The sequence below is a fragment of the Schistocerca gregaria genome, chromosome 2 (genome assembly GCF_023897955.1).
Source record: "Schistocerca gregaria isolate iqSchGreg1 chromosome 2, iqSchGreg1.2, whole genome shotgun sequence".
Taxonomy (NCBI): Eukaryota; Metazoa; Arthropoda; class Insecta; order Orthoptera; family Acrididae; genus Schistocerca; species Schistocerca gregaria.
This window is the reverse complement of record NC_064921.1, coordinates 2082432-2106207: the sequence shown is the minus strand read 5'-3', so window position 1 is coordinate 2106207 and position 23776 is coordinate 2082432. Positions and strand designations below refer to the sequence as shown.

General features: G+C 26.2%; 1 protein-coding gene across 1 annotated transcript; it reads right to left on the bottom strand.

The window, feature by feature from the left end:
* Positions 1-211: 211 nt before the first annotated feature.
* LOC126336210 (NADH-ubiquinone oxidoreductase chain 5-like) lies at positions 212-16831 on the bottom strand. The gene is made up of 2 exons (XM_049999717.1): positions 16318-16831; positions 212-755 (listed from the first exon to the last, which is right to left on the bottom strand). Exons 1-2 carry the CDS (start codon positions 16357-16359, stop codon positions 447-449), a joined length of 351 nt encoding a protein of 116 aa, XP_049855674.1. The 5' UTR covers positions 16360-16831; the 3' UTR covers positions 212-446.
* Positions 16832-23776: the final 6945 nt, after the last annotated feature.

Below are 23776 nucleotides of genomic sequence, written 5' to 3'. Positions count from 1 at the left end.
GACTTAGATGAATAATAACCTATTTTTAAAGGAATATATCTAATAAACTTAGTTGAAAGAAAAGGTATAAATCATATAGAACCAGCAAATCTAACAAAAGAAAGTATACTTAAAGAAAACAAATTATGAGAAAAATCAAAATTAGAAATAAGATAACCTAAATAAGCACCTAAAATAACAACTGTAATAGTTAAAAACTTTCAATAATAAGGTAAAGCAATCACATGAGGAATAGGAAAAATTAATCAAGATAAAAGACTACCACCAAAAACAGCAACAAACAATAGACCAATTATTCCAAATGAAATATAATAACCCTTATCATCAAAAGAAAATCTAGAATAAAAATTATTATCACCAGATATTGAATAATAAAACAAACGAAAAGAATAAGAAGCAGTTAAACCAGTAGAAAAAAAATAAAGAAAAAAAATTAAACAATTAATTCATCTTAAACAAACCATCTCAAGAATTAAATCCTTTGAATAAAATCCCGCTAAAAAAGGTATTCCACACAAAGATAAACTAGAAACATTAAAACAAACTGAAGTTAAAGGTATGAAATTAACAATTGATCCTATAAAACGAATATCCTGAGAATCCTTCAAATTATGAATTATTGAACCTGCACATATAAATAATAATGCCTTAAATAAAGCATGAGCCAATAAATGAAAAAATGCAAGCTTTGGATAACCTATAGCCAAAATTCTTATTATTAAACCAAGTTGTCTTAAAGTAGAAAGAGCAATAATCTTCTTTAAATCAAACTCAAAATTAGCGCCCAATCCAGCCATAAATATAGTTATACAACCAATTAAAAGTAAAAATCAACCACAATTATAAGTATCCAATATTGGTCTAAAACGAATTAATAAATAAACACCAGCAGTAACAAGAGTAGAAGAATGAACTAAAGCAGAAACAGGAGTAGGAGCTGCTATAGCAGCAGGATGTCATGAAGAGAAAGGAATCTGAGCTCTCTTAGTTATAGCTGCTAAAACAATTAATATAGTAATGAGCTTTATTTCAAAAGAATTAGAAATAAAATCATAATAATAAATATAATTTCAACCACCAAAATTTAACATTCATGCAATAGAAATTAAAATAGCAACATCACCAATACGATTAGAAAGTGCAGTTAATATACCAGCACTATAAGATTTTACATTTTGATAATAAATAACTAAACAATAAGAAACTAAACCTAAACCATCTCAACCTAATAAAATTCTAATTAAATTAGGACTAATAATTAAAAAACCTATAGAAAGAATAAATATTAAAAAAATAATAATAAAACGATTTATATTCTTTTCACCAGATATATAATCCTCTCTATAATAAATAACCAAAGAAGAAATATATATAACAAAAGATATAAAAATAAGAGATATTCAATCCAAAATTAAAGTTATAACAACTATAGAACCATTTAAATTGAAAAGCTCTCACTCAACAAAAACTCTATAATCAATTATTAAATAATAAATACCTAAAATAAAAATTATAGTTCTCGAAATAAACAAAGAAAAAAACTCAAAGAACAAATAGAAAATAAATTCACGGCCTAAGACGAAAAACTTCATATCATTGATTCCACAAAACAATATTTTTAATTAAAATACTTAAGCAAACTAAACAAAGAAATATTCACCCTTTAAACAGAGAATATTTAAAGGCAATCAATGTAAAAGTAAAAGATGATATTCACGAAAATAACCAAGAGAACAAGTATAAACACCAGAATAATAATTCCCATGCTGAGAATAAGAATATATATACAAAGTATAAACAGCTCTAAAAAAAGATAAAAAAATCAAAGCAAAGAATCTAAAAGAAGATCAAGATATAATTCTATTTAATAATCTAATTTCACCTACCAAATTTAAAGAAGGAGGAGCAGCCATATTTGATGATCTTAAAAGAAATCATCATAAAGCCATTCTTGGCATCAAATTAATTATACCCTTGTTAATTAATAATCTTTGTCTACCTAAACGTTCATAAATAATATTAGATAAACAAAATAAACCAGAAGAACATAAACCATGACCAACCATTAGAGAAAGAGAACCTACACAACCTCATCAATTCATAGTCATCAATCCACCAATAACCATTCTTATATGAGCAACAGAAGAATATGCAATTAAAGACTTTAAATCAACCTGACGAAAACAAATAAATCTTACAATAACACCCCCAGATAAACCTAAAGACAATCAAAAATAATTAAACTTTAAACCCAAATAAGAAATAACCTTTATAACACGAAAAATACCATAACCACCTAACTTTAATAAAACACCAGCAAGAATTATTCTACCTGAAATAGGGGCCTCTACATGAGCCTTAGGAAGTCATAAATGAACCAAAAACATAGGTATCTTAACTAAAAAAGCCAAAATTATAAATACATAAAACATAAAATAATAAGAACCAAAATCAACCAATAAAGGAAAATATAAAGTATTAGAAAAATCATAAAACTAATAATAAAACTAATAATAAAGGTAATCTAGCAACCAAAGTATAAAAAATTAAATAAACACCAGCCTGCAAACGCTCAGGTTGATAACCCCAACCCAAAATTAAAAGTAAAGTAGGAACTAATCTAGCCTCAAAAAAAGTATAAAAATAAAGAAGACTTAATCTAGCAAATGAACAATAAAGCATAATTATTAAAATCAAAACCATAAAAACAAAAAAATTAGAATGATATGAACTTAAATAAACTGAACCTCTAGCAGTGATTATTAAAGAACAAATCCAAAAACTAAGTAAAATTAAACTAAAAGAAAAATAATCAATACCAAAATAATATCTAATTATATTCAAATCAGCATATGAATAAACACAAATTATAAAAACAAAACCCGACAGAAACATTAAAGAATGAACCAACCATCAACAATTATTTAATAAACAAAGAGGAATCAAAAAAATAGTTATAAATAAATACTTTAACATAAAGATAAACCAAAAGATTTAAAAAAATCATTACCATGAGAACGAATTATTGAAACTAAAATAGAAAGACCTAAAGCACCCTCACAAACAGAAAAAACTAAAAAAATAACAGGAAAAAAATAATCATAATCAAACTCAATAAGAAAAACAATAACTAACATAAATAAAGAAAGAACAATATATTCTAATCTCAAAAGAACCATTAATAAATGTTTACGTTTAGAAGAAAAAACATAAACACCAGCAAAATAAATCAATAAAGAAGTAAAAATAGAGAATATAAACATTATTTTTAATAGTTTAAAAAAAACGCCGGTTTTGTAAACCGGAAATAAGTCCAACCCCCACTTTTAAAACTTCAGAGGTGGAAAAGCTTCCATCATCGGTCCCCAAAACCGGTATTTTAAATAAACTAACCCCTGAAATGATCAAAATAATAATTATATCATTATCAAATGTAATAAATATTAATTTTATTAAATTAAGACACCCAATATCAATAATGCTTTTTATTATCCTTCAAACCTTCCTAGTTGGATTAATAACAGGAACAATAATAGAAAGATATTGATTATCAAATATTTTATTTTCAACATTTCTTGGTGGTATACTAGTATTATTTATTTACATTACAAGAATTGCATCAAACGAAATATTTCAGCCTAAATCAATCACTATAATTATTACATTAATAATGTGAGTATTTATCATATTAATATTAACTATTCTAGATATATCTATATTTATAGACTTTTTCAAAAACACCGAAACTATAAATATTGATAATTCAATCAATTATCAAGAAATAACAATATCTTTAGAAAAATTATATAATAGACCAACATTCATTATTACAATAATAATAATATTTTATTTATTTTTAGCACTACTAGCAGTTGTTAAAATCACCAATATTAATCAGGGACCTATTCGTAAAATAAGATAATTACTAATGAATAAACCCTTACGATTAAGACATCCTTTAATTAAAATTATTAATAACTCTTTAATTGACTTACCTGCCCCAACAAATATTTCATTTTGATGAAATTTTGGATCCCTATTAGGGTTATGTTTGGTAATTCAAATCGTAACTGGACTATTTTTAGCTATACATTATACATAAAATATTGAAATAGCATTCAGTAGTGTAGTACACATCTGCCGAGACGTAAATAATGGTTGAATTATCCGAACCTTACACGCAAATGGAGCATCTATATTTTTTATTTGTATTTACTTACATTTAGGACGGGGAATTTACTATGGATCTTATATATATATACATACCTGAATAATTGGTACAGTGATTTTATTTTTAGTTATAGCAACTGCATTTATAGGATATGTCTTACCCTGAGGCCAAATATCTTTTTGAGGTACAACAGTAATTACTAATTTATTATCAGCAATCCCATACTTAGGAAAAGATTTAGTCCAATGAGTATGAGGAGGATTCGCTGTTGATAATGCAACATTAAATCGATTCTTCACATTCCATTTTGTATTACCATTTATTATTGCTGCTATAGCAGCAATTCATTTATTTTTTCTTCACCAAACAGGATCTAATAATCCTCTTGGACTAAATGGAGATATTGAAAAAATTCCATTCCATCCATACTTTACCTTTAAGGATTCTATTACATTTGTAATAATAACATCATTATTAATTATACTATGTTTAATTAATCCTTACCTATTAGGAGATCCAGATAACTTTGTACCTGCCAACCCATTAGTAACACCAGTTCACATTCAACCAGAATGATATTTCCTATTTGCATATGCAATTCTACAATCTATCCCTAATAAGTTAGGAGGTGTTATTGCATTATTTTTATCAATTAGAATCTTAATAATTTTACCATTTTATAATAAAACACCATTCCGAGGCATTCAATTTTACCCTATTAATCAAATTTTATTCTGAATTATAGTAGTTGTTGTATGCTTACTAACGTGAATTGGTAAACGACCTGTTGAAGAACCTTATATTATAACAGGTCAAATCTTAACAATTATTTACTTCACATATTTCTTAATTAATGTCCATGTCGCAAACGCATGAGATAAATTAATTAAGGAATAAAGTTAATTAGCTTAGGAAAAGCATATGTTTTGAAAACATAAAATTAGAAGTTTAACTCTTCTATTAACTTTTCTCAAAAAATTTCACTAAACTAATGAGATAAATAAAATCTTTATACCAACAAAGAAAATAAAAAAATTCAAAGATAAAGGTAAAAAACTTTTTCAAGCTAAGTACATTAATTTATCATAACGGAACCGTGGTAATGTTCCACGAACCCAAATAAAACCAAAAGATATAATAGCAAGCTTAATAAAAAATATAAAACAATAAAAATCACCGCCCAAAAAAATTAAAGCCAATAACATTCTTATGAAGACAATTCTAGTATATTCAGCTAAAAAAATTAAAGTAAAACCACCCGCACCATACTCAATATTAAATCCTGAAACTAACTCAGATTCCCCTTCAGCAAAATCAAAAGGAGTACGATTAGTTTCAGCTAAGCAAGAAGCAAAACAAGCTAAAGCTAAAGGAAAAGAAATAATAATAAATCAACAATAAAGCTGATAGTTTATAAAATCAAACATATTAAAACTACCAATTAAAATAATTAAAGACAATAAAATTAAAGCTAAACTAACTTCATAAGAAATTGTTTGAGCAACAGAACGAAGAGAACCTAATAATGAATAATTTGAATTAGAAGATCAACCAGCAATTATAACAGTATAAACACCTAATCTAGTACAACATAAAAAAAATAAAAATCCATAAGAAAAAGAACACATATAAGTTAAATAAGGAAAAATTACTCAAACGGCTAAAGAAATCATTAAATTAAAAACAGGGGAAAAATAATAAAGTAGGTAATTAGATATAATAGGAATTGGCTGCTCCTTACAAATTAACTTAATAGCATCTCTAAATGGCTGAGGAATTCCAACAAAACCTACCTTATTTGGACCCTTTCGAATCTGAATATAACCTAAAACCTTACGCTCTAATAAAGTTAAAAAGGCAACACTAATTAAAACACAAATAACCAATAAAAGAAAATTCAAAATAAATATAAATAAATCATAAAGTATCAATACTATTTGTAGAAAAAATCTACATAAATGAATTCTAAATTCAACACATTAATCTGTCAAAATAGTAAATAAATTAATATTAATCAATATAACAAAAAATATTTTAACCATATGGTCCTTTTTTACTAATATGGATTAACAATCTTAGGATAGAAACCGACCTGGCTCACGCCGGTCTGAACTCAGATCATGTAAGAATTTAAAGGTCGAACAGACCTAATCATTGGGCTCCTGCACCCAAAATTTTTCTTAATCCAACATCGAGGTCGCAATCTGCTATGTCGATATGAGCTCTCAAAAACAATTACGCTGTTATCCCTAAGGTAACTTAATCTTATGATCATAAATTATGGATCAAAATAACAAACATAAATAAATGATATAATAATGAAGAGTTTATCTATTCTTCATGTCACCCCAACAAAACATCATCATTAAATATAGAAAGACAAACAAAAAACTATATAAAAGTAAAATGTCAAGCTCTATAGGGTCTTCTCGTCCTAAAGAAGAATTTAAGCCTTTTGACTCAAAAGTTAAATTCAAAAATTTATTAAGAGACAGTTGATTTCTCGTCAAGCCATTCATTCCAGCCACTAATTAAGAGACTAATGATTATGCTACCTTTGCACGGTCAAAATACCACGGCTCTTTAAAAATACGCTCAGTGAGCAGGCCAGACCTCAAAATATAAACAAGAGGACATGTTTTTGATAAACAGGCGGAAATCAATTTTGCCTAGTTCCTTATAATAAGTTCACAAGGTAAAAATTTCATACAAATAAATATACTAATTCTATCATTATTACAAAAATTTGAAAATTAAATTAATAATCTTAATAAAAAACCTAAAATATTTATAAAATCAAAATAAAAAATAATGAACTAAAACGTAATCTTAAAGATAGCTGGTTTAAAGCTTACTATTATATTTCTATAAAATAAATTATAGGTTATTATCTTCAAAGCTTATCCCTTAAAGAATAAATAAGTTAATATTTTTAGTTAAAAAATTAAATAAAAACAAATAACTTTAAAAAATTAAATTTTCTCTTAAGAAACTAGATATCTTGGGAAACGATTAACATCTCATTTCTATAAATAATTTAATAATAATTATGATACATTAACTATAAATTATTTATAAATCAACCCAAATCGAGACAAGTAAAATAAATACTAAAATTTTGATAAACCCTGATACAAAAGGTACAATAAATAAAATCTACTTAAAAAAATTTAAAATAATATTTCATAAAACACTTACATTACCAATAAACTATAATTTAAAAAATCAATTCTATAAAATATACTAAGACAAAAATACAATAAAATTATTTATATTAAATAATTAAATAAACAAAAAATAAATATAATAAAATAAATAATCAAGATATCCTGATTTGCACAGAAAAATTTTCAGTGTAAATGAAACACTTTACTAATAAGTTATATCTTGAAACTCTTCCTAGATACACTTTCCAGTACATCTACTATGTTACGACTTATCTAATCTAAATTGAAGCTACTTTAAAATAAAATAGAATAATCAATAATGAGAGCGACGGGTGATGTGTACACATCTCAGAGCCAATATCAGTTAAATTAAATAAATTAAATTACTATCAAATCCACCTTCATTAACAGTATTTCACTATCAAATCCGTTATAAATAAAAATCTATTGTAACCCACCTCCTCTTAACTATAAGCTGCACCTTGACCTGAAATATTTTATAATTATAAATCTTGAGAATTATAACTCTAAAAAGATTTTCTGATAACGGAGATATACAAACAAATAAATTAAGTAGAGTAAATCGTGTATTATCAATCATGGGGTAGGTTCCTCTGAATGGAATGAGATACCGCCAAATTCTTTGGGTTTAAAGACCTTAACTAATAGTACCCTGGTAAATATAATTAACATTTAAAATAATAGGGTATCTAATAAATTTTAACATTTCACCTTACAAATTTATATTTCAACCCTAATAATATAAACAACTGTTTTAACCAATAATATTCACTTGTATCAATCGTATAACCGCGGCTGCTGGCACGAATTATGCCGATACTAAATCAATTGCTAAATCCAAAATCACTTGATAATTAAACCATTTACTGCAAAAAGAACATTTAGTCTAACAAAACTTACATATAATACAAAGAAAAAGTGAATAAACACGCAAGAATAAAACTTTTAAAAATAAAAAATAAGAAAATTTTAAATCTATTAATTCAGGAAAAAATAAAAGATTCAAATATTTAAAGAAAAAAAGAAAAAAAACATAAACATTAACAAAAAAAAAAAAGAAACGCCCCTATGTATGACCACAACAACTTCTCTATTATATATAATTAAAGATTAATATGGAACATGTATAGCAATAAATGTATTATATTCTTTCTTATTTAATCTTTCTTTTCACTAATAAATAAAGAAAGATTATATAATATAATAAATATAATTTATACAATTATGTAATTTAATATAATATGTTATTAATATGAATTCTTTTTTTTATATTAAGTTAACTTTCATATATATTAGTTAAATAATCTAATTATAGATAATTTACATAATTATATTATTATAATTAATATAATTATTTATATTAATTATAATATTTTATATTTAAATTAATAATTTTATTTATTATATCCAATTATAATAATATTAAATATTAAATTACATATTATTATATATATTATATTATAATAACCTATTTTAAGCTAAAAACATAAGTAGCTATAATCCTAGGTAAATAATTGCATTAAAATAATCAATTGATAATGGTAAGATGAACTTATAATACTTTAATTTCAATTAAATGTAATATATTAATATAAATTATTTATTATATATATATATATAAAAAAATAAAATGAGCAGGATAAATTAATCCTAATTAAACAAAATAATACATAAAAGAATTTCAAAAAAAAACTTTCAATTTATATATTAAATAAATGAAGTGCCTGATTAAAGGGTTACCTTGATAGGGTAAATAAAGTAAATAAAATTACCTTCATTAAAATTACATAAGATAGAATTAAACTACCTCCTTTAGTATCAAAAACTAACGTGCATCATACACCGTAATGTAAAAAGGTAAGCTAAACAAGCTAATGGGTTCATACCCCATTTATAGAGGTATCAATCCTCTCCTTTTTAATGACCAACAACTCTACAAAACTTCTCTTCCTATCAACATTAATGATAGGAACGATCCTGTCCATTTCATCAAATTCCTGATTTGGGGTTTGAATAGGACTTGAGATCAACTTACTTTCATTTATTCCGCTCCTAACAAGAAATAAATAATAATAATAAATGAATCATCAATTAAATATTTTATTGTCCAAGCAATAGCATCGACAATATTATTATTTTCAATTTTGCTGATTCAAATAAAATATCCCATGGGATGGGAAACAGAATTTATCCCATCAATAATAATTAGATGTAGACTATTATTAAAGATTGGAGCTGCACCTTTCCATTTCTGATTTCCAGAAGTTATAGGAGCATCTAGATGAAATAATTGTTTAACATTAATAACATGACAAAAAATCACCCCAATAATGGTCTTATCTTATTGTATTCAATTAAGAACTTTTATTTGAACAATTATTATCTTAAGAATTATTATTGGGGCAATAGGAGGTTTAAATCAAACATCCTTACGACAACTTTTAGCATATTCATCAATCAGACATCTAGGTTGAATAATTAGATCATTAACAGTCAGAGAAAACATCTGAGAACTATACTTCATTATTTACTCACTATTAAGATTAATTATAGTTTTATTATTTAAGCAAATAAATTTATTTTTCATAAATCAAATTTATTCAGCCAGAAATATAAAAACCGAAATTAAATTCATAATATTCTTATCTTTATTATCTTTAGGTGGACTACCACCATTCCTTGGATTCTTACCAAAATGAATTGTAATACAATCATTAATAGAAAACAATATAACAACTATTATAACTATTATAGTTGTATTTACTACAGTTACACTCTACTACTATATACGTATTAGATTCTCAGCTCTAATTATATCATACACAGAAAATTCGTGATCTATAAAGATAAAGTCCCAAAAATCAAGAATCATTCTTCCTATAACAGTAATAATTTCAACAATAGGATTGATTTCAACATCAACCTTAATTTCATTATACTAAGGACTTAAGTTAATCAAACTAATAACCTTCAAAGTTATAATTAAAAGAATAATCTTTTAGGCCTTAGTAAAATTTTACACCTCTAGAATTGCAGTCTAGAATCATAATTGAATATAAGACCTAAATATGATAAGAGAGAAAACATCTCATAAGTAGATTTACAGTCTACCACCTAAAATTCAGCCATCTTACCGCAAAAATGATTATTCTCAACAAACCATAAGGACATTGGTACTTTATACTTCATATTTGGAGGATGAGCAGGAATAGTAGGAACATCAATAAGAATACTTATTCGTGCTGAACTTGGCCAACCTGGATCTCTAATTGGGGATGACCAGATTTATAATGTTATTATTACAGCTCACGCATTCGTAATAATTTTCTTTATAGTAATACCTATTATAATTGGTGGATTTGGTAATTGACTTGTTCCACTAATAATTGGTGCACCAGATATAGCATTTCCACGAATAAATAATATAAGTTTTTGATTACTACTACCTTCATGAACCCTTCTTCTTACATCTTCTATAGTAGATAATGGTGCTGGTACAGGATGAACAGTTTACCCTCCTCTAGCAGGAGCTATTGCACACGGGGGTGCATCTGTAGATCTAGCTATTTTTTCACTGCACTTAGCAGGTGTATCATCTATTCTTGGTGCAGTGAATTTCATTACAACAGCAATTAATATACGATCAGAAAGTATAACTTTAGATCAAACACCTTTATTTGTATGATCTGTAGCTATTACAGCATTACTTCTCCTTCTTTCACTTCCAGTTTTAGCAGGAGCTATTACTATATTATTAACAGATCGAAATTTAAATACATCATTCTTTGACCCTGCAGGAGGGGGTGACCCAATTCTATATCAACATCTATTTTGATTCTTTGGACACCCAGAAGTTTATATTTTAATTCTATCGGGGTTCGGAATTATTTCACATATTGTATGTCAAGAAAGAGGAAAAATTGAATCATTTGGAACATTAGGTATAATTTATGCTATACTATCAATTGGACTAATAGGATTTATTGTATGAGCACATCATATATTTACAGTAGGAATGGATGTTGACACACGAGCATATTTTACATCAGCAACAATAATTATTGCTGTACCTACAGGAATTAAGGTATTTAGATGATTAGCTACATTATATGGAACTAAATTCAAGTTCAATCCACCATTATTATGAGCTCTAGGATTTATTTTCCTATTTACAATTGGTGGATTAACAGGATTAGTATTAGCAAATTCATCACTTGATATTGTATTACATGATACATATTATGTAGTAGCCCACTTTCATTATGTATTATCTATAGGAGCAGTATTTGCAGTTATAGGAGGTGTCATTCAATGATATCCACTATTTACAGGATTAATTATAAATAATACATGATTAAAAATCCAATTTACAATTATATTCATTGGAGTAAATTTAACATTCTTTCCTCAACACTTCCTAGCATTAGCAGGAATACCTCGACGATACTCTGACTACCCAGACGCATATACATCATGAAACGTAGTATCAAGAATTGGGTCTACAATTTCTATTGTAGGAATCATTATATTCATTGTAATTATATGAGAAAGAATGATTACAAACCGAGCAATTATATTTAGAGCTAACATAAGAAGACCAACAGAATGACTACAAAATAACCCTCCTGCAGAACATAGTTACTCAGAATTACCATTAATCTCTAGATTCTAATATGGCAGATTAGTGCAGTAGATTTAAGCTCTACAAATAAAGGTTTGACCTTTTATTAGAAAATATTTATTAATGGCAACATGATCAAATTTATCTCTTCAAGATGGAGCTTCACCATTAATGGAGCAATTATCATTCTTTCATGATCATACTATGGTCGTATTATTATTAATTACAATAATTGTAGGTTATGCCCTAAGTTATATTTTATTTATTGCCTATACTAACCGTAATATACTTCATGGACATTTAATTGAAACAATCTGAACAGCTTTACCAGCAATTACATTAATTTTTATTGCCCTTCCATCATTACGACTATTATATTTACTTGATGATTCAGTAGATGCAATAATTACAATTAAAACCATTGGACGATAATGATATTGAAGATATGAATATTCAGACTTCATAGACGTAGAATTTGACACTTATATAACACCAGAACAAGACCTAGAAAATGATGGATTCCGACTACTAGATGTAGATAACCGAACAATCCTACCAATAAATACAGAAGTACGAGTATTAACAAGAGCATCAGATGTTCTACACTCATGAGCAGTTCCAGCATTAGGGGTTAAAATTGATGCAACGCCAGGTCGGTTAAATCAAGGAACATTCACAATAAATCGACCTGGATTATTCTTTGGACAATGCTCAGAAATCTGTGGAGCAAACCACAGATTTATACCAATTGTAATTGAAAGAACTTCAGTAAATTTATTTATTAAGTGATTATCTAAGATAATTTAAGGAGTTAGTTAAAATAAATAACATTAGAGTGTCAATCTAAAGTAACTAAAAAAATTAGTACACCTTGAAATTCATCAGATGACTGAAAGTAAGTAATGGTCTCTTAAACCAAATAATAGTAAATTAACGACTACTTCTGATGGGGAAATTATATCCAAATCCCTCAAATATCCCCTCTTATATGATTCTCACTATTCATTTTATTTTCAGTTACATTAATCTTGTTTAATCAAATAAACTTCTTCTCATTTAAACCTAACCTTATTAAAAGAGCAGAAAAAGGAACAATTGAAATAAAAAACTTAAATTGAAAATGATAACAAATCTATTCTCAACATTTGACCCATCAACTAACATCTTTAATTTATTATTAAATTGAACTAGAACATTTCTAGGACTATTATTAATCCCATCACTATTTTGACTTACACCATCACGAATTAACATTATCTGAAATAAACTAAATTTAACCTTACATAATGAATTTAAAACACTTCTTGGACCAAAATCATTTAATGGAACAACATTCATTTTCATCTCAATTTTTATTATAATATTATTTAACAATTTCATAGGATTATTCCCTTATATTTTTACTAGAACAAGACATTTAGCATTAACATTTGCAATTGCCCTACCTATATGGCTAAGATTTATATTATTTGGATGAATTAACCATACTAATCATATATTTACACACCTTGTACCACAAGGTACACTGCCTGCATTAATATCATTTATAGTACTAATTGAAACAATTAGTAATGTTATTCGACCAGGTACATTAGCAGTACGGTTGGCAGCAAATATAATTGCAGGACACTTATTATTAACCTTATTAGGAAACACAGGACCATCTATAGCAATAAACTTAATCTCATTACTAATTATTGGACAAATACTTCTATTAATTCTAGAATCAGCAGTAGCAATAATTCAAGCCTATGTTTTCTCAATTCTAAGAACTCTATATTCTAGAGAAGTATATTAAACCTATGTTAACAACTCACTCAAACCACCCATTCCACTTAGTAGACTATAGACCTTGACCATTAACAGGAGCAATTGGAGCAATAGTCCTAGTATCAGGACTAGCAAAATGATTCCACCTATTTAATATTAACTTATTCATAATTGGATTTGGAATTACCCTACTAACTATAATCCAATGATGACGAGATGTAGTACGAGAAGGAACATATCAAGGATTACATACAGGATTTGTATCAATTGGATTACGATGAGGAATAATTTTATTTATGGCATCAGAGGTATTATTTTTCGTTTCTTTTTTTTGAGCATTCTTTAGAAGAAGATTAGCACCAACAATTGAACTAGGAATACTATGACCTCCAATAGGAATTCAACCCTTTAACCCTATACAAATTCCATTACTTAATACAGCTATTCTTTTAGCATCAGGAGTAACAGTAACATGAGCACATCATAGTTTAATGGAATCTAATCATACTCAAGCACTACAAGGATTATTCTTCACAGTGTTATTAGGACTATACTTTACAATACTTCAAGCATATGAATATTGAGAAGCACCTTTTACCATTGCAGATGCAGTTTATGGATCAACATTCTTTGTTGCAACAGGATTCCATGGTTTACACGTAATTATTGGAACAATCTTTTTATCAACATGTCTACTTCGACACTCAATAAATCAATTTTCACCAAGACATCACTTTGGATTTGAAGCAGCAGCATGATACTGACACTTCGTAGACGTAGTATGATTATTCTTATTTATCTCTATTTATTGATGAGGTAGATAATTGTTTTTCTAGTATAAATAGTACATTTGACTTCCAATCAGAAAGCTTGATATAAATCAAGAAAAACAATTCTAATTCTATCAACAAGAGTTTTCATTAGATTTATTATTCCAATAATTGTTATAATCCTGGCAACAACACTATCAAACAAATTAATTAATGATCGAGAAAAAAGATCACCATTTGAATGTGGGTTTGATCCAAAAAGATCAGCACGAATACCATTCTCAATACGATTCTTCCTAATCGCAGTAATCTTTTTAATTTTTGATGTAGAAATTGCACTAATTCTACCAATTGTAATTATTTTTAAAACTTCAGACATTATAATCTGAACAGTATCAACAATATTTTTTATTCTAGTTCTATTAGGAGGACTATACCATGAATGAAACCAAGGAGCATTACAATGAGCAGAATAAAGGGTTGTAGTTAAATATAACATTTGGGTTGCATTCAAAAAGTATTGATATTATCAATCAACCTTAAATAGAATAAGAAGCGAAATATTGCAGTCAGTTTCGACCTGGAAGATTGGTATGTACTACCCTTATTCTTATTAATTGAAGCCAAAAAGAGGCGTATTACTGTTAATAATATAATTGAACTATAATAGTTCCAATTAAGGAAATGTAAAGCCAATATGAAAGCTGCTAACTTTTTATATTAGCGGTTAAACTCCGTTAACATTTCTAAAATTTATATAGTTTAAATAAAACATTACATTTTCACTGTAAAAATAATATATCTATATTTATAAATAGTTAAAAGTAAAAATACTTCCTTAACATCTTCAGTGTCACGCTCTAATTATAAGCTATTTAAGTAAACGAAAAACAATATTACCAAAATAAATATTCAAAAAATAAAAGTTAAAAGATAAATCTTGAAATTAGAATCATATCAACCTTGAATATAACCAATTAAATAAATAAATAATCTATATAAACCTTGACCACCAAGTAATTCACCTCAACCATAATCAAATGACTTAGATGAATAATAACCTATTTTTAAAGGAATATATCTAATAAACTTAGTTGAAAGAAAAGGTATAAATCATATAGAACCAGCAAATCTAACAAAAGAAAGTATACTTAAAGAAAATAAATTATGAGAAAAATCAAAATTAGAAATAAGATAACCTAAATAAGCACCTAAAATAACAACTGTAATAGTTAAAAACTTTAAATAATAAGGTAAAGCAATCACATGAGGAATAGGAAAAATTAATCAAGATAAAAGACTACCACCAAAAACAGCAACAAACAATAGACCAATTATTCCAAATGAAATATAATAACCCTTATCATCAAAAGAAAATCTAGAATAAAAATTATTATCACCAGATATTGAATAATAAAACAAACGAAAAGAATAAGAAGCAGTTAAACCAGTAGAAAAAAAATAAAGAAAAAAAATTAAACAATTAATTCATCTTAAACAAACCATCTCAAGAATTAAATCCTTTGAATAAAATCCCGCTAAAAAAGGTATTCCACACAAAGATAAACTAGAAACATTAAAACAAACTGAAGTTAAAGGTATGAAATTAACAATTGATCCTATAAAACGAATATCCTGAGAATCCTTCAAATTATGAATTATTGAACCTGCACATATAAATAATAATGCCTTAAATAAAGCATGAGCCAATAAATGAAAAAATGCAAGCTTTGGATAACCTATAGCCAAAATTCTTATTATTAAACCAAGTTGTCTTAAAGTAGAAAGAGCAATAACCTTCTTTAAATCAAACTCAAAATTAGCGCCCAATCCAGCCATAAATATAGTTATACAACAAATTAAAAGTAAAAATCAACCACAATTATAAGTATCCAATATTGGTCTAAAACGAATTAATAAATAAACACCAGCAGTAACAAGAGTAGAAGAATGAACTAAAGCAGAAACAGGAGTAGGAGCTGCTATAGCAGCAGGAAGTCATGAAGAGAAAGGAATCTGAGCTCTCTTAGTTATAGCTGCTGAAACAATTAATATAGTAATGAGCTTTATTTCAAAAGAATTAGAAATAAAATCATAATAATAAATATAATTTCAACCACCAAAATTTAACATTCATGCAATAGAAATTAAAATAGCAACATCACCAATACGATTAGAAAGTGCAGTTAATATACCAGCACTATAAGATTTTACATTTTGATAATAAATAACTAAACAATAAGAAACTAAACCTAAACCATCTCAACCTAATAAAATTCTATTTAAATTAGGACTAATAATTAAAAAACCTATAGAAATAATAAATATTAAAACAATAATAATAAAACGATTTATATTCTTTTCACCAGATATATAATCCTCTCTATAATAAATAACCAAAGAAGAAATATATATAACAAAAGATATAAAAATAAGAGATATTCAATCCAAAATTAAAGTTATAACAACTATAGAACCATTTAAATTGAAAAGCTCTCACTCAACAAAAACTCTATAATCAATTATTAAATAATAAATACCTAAAATAAAAATTATAGTTCTCGAAATAAACAAAGAAAAAAAACTCAAAGAACAAATAGAAAATAAATTCACGGCCTAAGATGAAAAACTTCATATCATTGATTCCACAAAACAATATTTTTAATTAAAATACTTAAGCAAACTAAACAAAGAAATATTCACCCTTTAAACAGAGAATATTTAAAGGCAATCAATGTAAAAGTAAAAGATGATATTCACGAAAATAACCAAGAGAACAAGTATAAACACCAGAATAATAATTCCCATGCTGAGAATAAGAATATATATACAAAGTATAAACAGCTCTAAAAAAAGATAAAAAAATCAAAGCAAAGAATCTAAAAGTAGATCAAGATATAATTCTATTTAATAATCTAATTTCACCTACCAAATTTAAAGAAGGAGGAGCAGCCATATTTGATGATCTTAAAAGAAATCATCATAAAGCCATTCTTGGCATCAAATTAATTATACCCTTGTTAATTAATAATCTTCGTCTACCTAAACGTTCATAAATAATATTAGATAAACAAAATAAACCAGAAGAACATAAACCATGACCCACCATTAGAGAAAGAGAACCTACACAACCTCATCAATTCATAGTCATCAATCCACCAATAACCATTCTTATATGAGCAACAGAAGAATATGCAATTAAAGACTTTAAATCAACCTGACGAAAACAAATAAATCTTACAATAACACCCCCAGATAAACCTAAAGACAATCAAAAATAATTAAACTTTAAACCCAAATAAGAAATAACCTTTATAACACGAAAAATACCATAACCACCTAACTTTAATAAAACACCAGCAAGAATTATTCTACCTGAAATAGGGGCCTCTACATGAGCCTTAGGAAGTCATAAATGAACCAAAAACATAGGTATCTTAACTAAAAAAGCCAAAATTATAAATACATAAAACATAAAATAATAAGAACCAAAATCAACCAATAAAGGAATATATAAAGTATTAGAAAAATCATAAACCTTAAATAAAACTAATAATAAAGGTAATCTAGCAACCAAAGTATAAAAAATTAAATAAACACCAGCCTGCAAACGCTCAAGTTGATAACCCCAACCCAAAATTAAAAAATGTCCAATGAGTATGAGGAGGATTCGCTGTTGATAATGCAACATTAAATCGATTCTTCACATTCCATTTTGTATTACCATTTATTATTGCTGCTATAGCAGCAATTCATTTATTTTTTCTTCACCAAACAGGATCTAATAATCCTCTTGGACTAAATGGAGATATTTAAAAAATTCCATTCCATCCATACTTTACCTTTAAGGATTCTATTACATTTGTAATAATAACATCATTATTAATTATACTATGTTTAATTAATCCTTACCTATTAGGAGATCCAGATAACTTTGTACCTGCCAACCCATTAGTAACACCAGTTCACATTCAACCAGAATGATATTTCCTATTTGCATATGCAATTCTACGATCTATCCCTAATAAGTTAGGAGGTGTTATTGCATTATTTTTATCAATTAGAATCTTAATAATTTTACCATTTTATAATAAAACACCATTCCGAGGCATTCAATTTTACCCTATTAATCAAATTTTATTCTGAATTATAGTAGTTGTTGTATGCTTACTAACGTGAATTGGTAAACGACCTGTTGAAGAACCTTATATTATAACAGGTCAAATCTTAACAATTATTTACTTCACATATTTCTTAATTAATGTGCATGTCGCAAACGCATGAGATAAATTAATTAAGGAATAAAGTTAATTAGCTTAGGAAAAGCATATGTTTTGAAAACATAAAATTAGAAGTTTAACTCTTCTATTAACTTTTCTCAAAAAATTTCACTAAACAAATGAGATAAATAAAATCTTTAAACCAACAAAGAAAATAAAAAAATTCAAAGATAAAGGTAAAAAACTTTTTCAAGCTAAGTACATTAATTTATCATAACGGAACCGTGGTAATGTTCCACGAACCCAAATAAAACCAAAAGATATAATAGCAAGCTTAATAAAAAATATAAAAGAATAAAAATCACCGCCCAAAAAAATTAAAGCCAATAACATTCTTATGAAGACAATTCTAGTATATTCAGCTAAAAAAATTAAAGTACAACCACCTGCACCATACTCAATATTAAATCCTGAAACTAACTCAGATTCCCCTTCAGCAAAATCAAAAGGAGTACGATTAGTTTCAGCTAAGCAAGAAGCAAAACAAGGTAAAGCTAAAGGAAAAGAAATAATAATAAATCAACAATAAAGCTGATAGTTTATAAAATCAAACATATTAAAACTACCAATTAAAATAATTAAAGACAATAAAATTAAAGCTAAACTAACTTCATAAGAAATTGTTTGAGCAACAGAACGAAGAGAACCTAATAATGAATAATTTGAATTAGAAGATCAACCAGCAATTATAACAGTATAAACACCTAATCTAGTACAACATAAAAAAATAAAAATCCATAAGAAAAAGAACACATATAAGTTAAATAAGGAAAAATTACTCAAACGGCTAAAGAAATCATTAAATTAAAAACAGGGGAAAAATAATAAAGTAGGTAATTAGATATAATAGGAATTGGCTGCTCCTTACAAATTAACTTAATAGCATCTCTAAATGGCTGAGGAATTCCAACAAAACCTACCTTATTTGGACCCTTTCGAATCTGAATATAACCTAAAACCTTACGCTCTAATAAAGTTAAAAAGGCAACACTAATTAAAACACAAATAACCAATAAAAGAAAATTCAAAATAAATATAAATAAATCATAAAGTATCAATACTATTTGTAGAAAAAATCTACATAAATGAATTCTAAATTCAACACATTAATCTGTCAAAATAGTAAATAAATTAATATTAATCAATATAACAAAAAATATTTTAACCATATGGTCCTTTCGTACTAATATGGATTAACAATCTTAGGATAGAAACCGACCTGGCTCACGCCGGTCTGAACTCAGATCATGTAAGAATTTAAAGGTCGAACAGACCTAATCATTGGGCTCCTGCACCCAAAATTTTTCTTAATCCAACATCGAGGTCGCAATCTGCTTTGTCGATATGAGCTCTCAAAAACAATTACGCTGTTATCCCTAAGGTAACTTAATCTTATGATCATAAATTATGGATCAAAATAACAAACATAAATAAATGATATAATAATGAAGAGTTTATCTATTCTTCATGTCACCCCAACAAAACATCATCATTAAATATAGAAAGACAAACAAAAAACTATATAGAAGTAAAATGTCAAGCTCTATAGGGTCTTCTCGTCCTAAAGAAGAATTTAAGCCTTTTGACTCAATAGTTGAATTCAAAAATTTATTAAGAGACAGTTGATTTCTCGTCAAGCCATTCATTCCAGCCACTAATTAAGAGACTAATGATTATGCTACCTTTGCACGGTCAAAATACCGCGGCTCTTTAAAAATACGCTCAGTGAGCAGGCCAGACCTCAAAGTATAAACAAGAGGACATGTTTTTGATAAACAGGCGGAAATCAATTTTGCCTAGTTCCTTATAATAAGTTCACAAGGTAAAAATTTCATACAAATAAATATACTAATTCTATCATTATTACAAAAATTTTAAAATTAAATTAATAATCTTAATAAAAAACCTAAAATATTTATAAAATCAAAATAAAAAATAATGAACTAAAACGTAATCTTAAAGATAGCTGGTTTAAAGCATACTATTATAATTCTATAAAATAAATTATAGGTTATTAACTTCAAAGCTTATCCCTTAAAGAATAAATAAGTTAATATTTTTACTTAAAAAATTAAATAAAAACAAATTGAAGCTACTTTAAAATAAAATAGAATAATCAATAATGAGAGCGACGGGCGATGTGTACACATCTCAGAGCCAATATCAGTTAAATTAAATAAATTAAATTACTATCAAATCCACCTTCATTAACAGTATTTCACTATCAAATCCGTTATAAACAAAAATCTATTGTAACCCACCTCCTCTTAACTATAAGCTGCACCTTGACCTGAAATATTTTATAATTATAAATCTTGAGAATTATAACTCTAAAAAGATTCTCTGATAACGGAGATATACAAACAAATACATTAAGTACAGTAATTCGTGTATTATCAATCATGGGGTAGGTTCCTCTGAATGGAATGAGATACCGCCAAATTCTTTGGGTTTAAAGACCTTAACTAATAGTACCCTGGTAAATATAATTAACATTTAAAATAATAGGGTATCTAATCCTAGTTTATTATTTAAATTTCACAGATTCATAAAAAGGGCCACAAATAAATTTTAACATTTCACCTTACAAATTTGTATTTCAACCCTAATAATATAAACAACTGTTTTAACCAATAATATTCACTTGTATCAATCGTATAACCGCAGCTGCTGGCACGAATTATGCCGATACTAAATCAATTGCTAAATCCAAAATCACTTGATAATTAAATCAAATTACTGCAAAAAGAACATTTAGTCTAACAAAACTTACATATAATACAAAGAAAAAGTGAATAAACAAGCAAGAATAAAACTTTTAAAAATAAAAAATAAGAAAATTTTAAATCTATTAATTCAGGAAAAAATAAAAGATTCAAATATTTAAAGAAAAAAAAAAGAAAAAAACCACAAACATTAACAAAAAAAAAAAGAAACGCCCCTATGTATGACCACAACAACTTCTCTATTATATATAATTAAAGATTAATATGGAACATGTATAGCAATAAATGTATTATATTCTTTCTTATTTAATCTTTCTTTTCACTAATAAATAAAGAAAGATTAAATAATATAATAAATATATTTTATACAAGTATGTAATTTAATATAATATGTTATTAATATGAATTCTTTTTTTATATTAAGTTAACTTTCATATATATTAGTTAAATAATCTAATTATAGATAATTTACATAATTATATTATTATAATTAATATAATTATTTATATTAATTATAATATTTTATATTTAAATTAATAATTTTATTTATTATATCCAATTATAATAATATTAAATATTAAATTACATATTATTATATATATTATATTATAATAACCTATTTTAAGCTAAAAACATAAGTAGCTATAATCCTAGGTAAATAATTGCATTAAAATAATCAATTGATAATGGTAAGATGAACTTATAATACTTTAATTTCAATTAAATGTAATATATTAATATAAATTATTTATTATATATATATATATATATATATAAAAATAAAATGAGCAGGATAAATTAATCCTAATTAAACAAAATAATACATAAAAGAATTTCAAAAAAAAACTTTCGATTTATATATTAAATAAATGAAGTGCCAGATTAAAGGGTTACCTTGATAGGGTAAATAAAGTATATAAAATTACCTTCATTAAAATTACATAAGATAGAATTAAAGTACCTCCTTTAGTATCAAAAACTAACGTGCATCATACACCTTAATGTAAAAAGGTAAGCTAAACAAGCTAATGGGTTCATACCCCATTTATAGAGGTATCAATCCTCTCCTTTTTGATGACCAACAACTCTACAAAACTTCTCTTCCTATCAACATTAATGATAGGAACGATCCTGTCCATTTCATCAAATTCCTGATTTGGGGTTTCAATAGGACTTGAGATCAACTTACTTTCATTTATTCTGCTCCTAACAAGAAATAAAAATATAATAATAAATGAATCATCAATTAAATATTTTATTGTCCAAGCAATAGCATTGACAATAATATTATTTTCAATTTTGCTGATTCAAATAAAATATCCCATGGGATGGGAAACAGAATTTATCCCATCAATAATAATTAGATCTAGACTATTATTAAAGATTGGAGCTGCAACTTTCCATTTCTGATTTCCAGAAGTTATAGGAGCATCAAGATGAAATTATTGTTTAACATTAATAACATGACAAAAATCGCCCCAATAATGGTCTTATCTTATTTTATTCAATTAAGAACTTTTATTTGAACAATTATTATCTTAAGAATTATTATTGGGGCAATAGGAGGTTTAAATCAAACATCCTTCCGACAACTTTTAGCATATTCATCAATCAGACATCTAGGTTGAATAATTAGATCATTAACAGTCAGAGAAAACATCTGAGAACTATACTTCATTATTTACTCACTATTAAGATTAATTATAGTTTTATTATTTAAGCAAATAAATTTATTTTTCATAAATCAAATTTATTCAGCCAGAAATATAAAAACCGAAATTAAATTCATAATATTCTTATCTTTATTATCTTTAGGTGGACTACCACCATTCCTTGGATTCTTACCAAAATGAATTGTAATACAATCATTAATAGAAAACAATATAACAACTATTATAACTATTACAGTTGTATTAACTACAATTACACTCTACTACTATATACGTATTAGATTCTAAGCTCTAATTATATCATACACAGAAAATTCGTGATCTATAAAGATAAAGTCCCAAAAATCAAGAATCATTCTTCCTATAACAGTAATAATTTCAACAATAGGATTGATTTCAACATCAACCTTAATTTCATTATACTAAGCACTTAAGTTAATCAAACTAATAACCTTCAAAGTTATAATTAAAAGAATAATCTTTTAGGCCTTAGTAAAATTTTACACCTCTAGAATTGCAGTCTAGAATCATAATTGAATATAAGACCTAAATATGATAAGAGAGAAAACATCTCATAAGT

What these genes read in the sequence shown, in the direction of transcription:
- LOC126336210 (XM_049999717.1), bottom strand. Translation starts at nt 16,359, where the DNA reads ATGGCTGGATTGGGCGCTAATTTTGAGTTTGATTTAAAGAAG. An exon ending in TTGAGTTTGATTTAAAGAAG is followed by an intron (nt 756 to 16,317) that starts GTTATTGCTCTT and finishes GATTTAAAGAAG; the next exon opens with ATTATTGCTCTTTCTACTTT.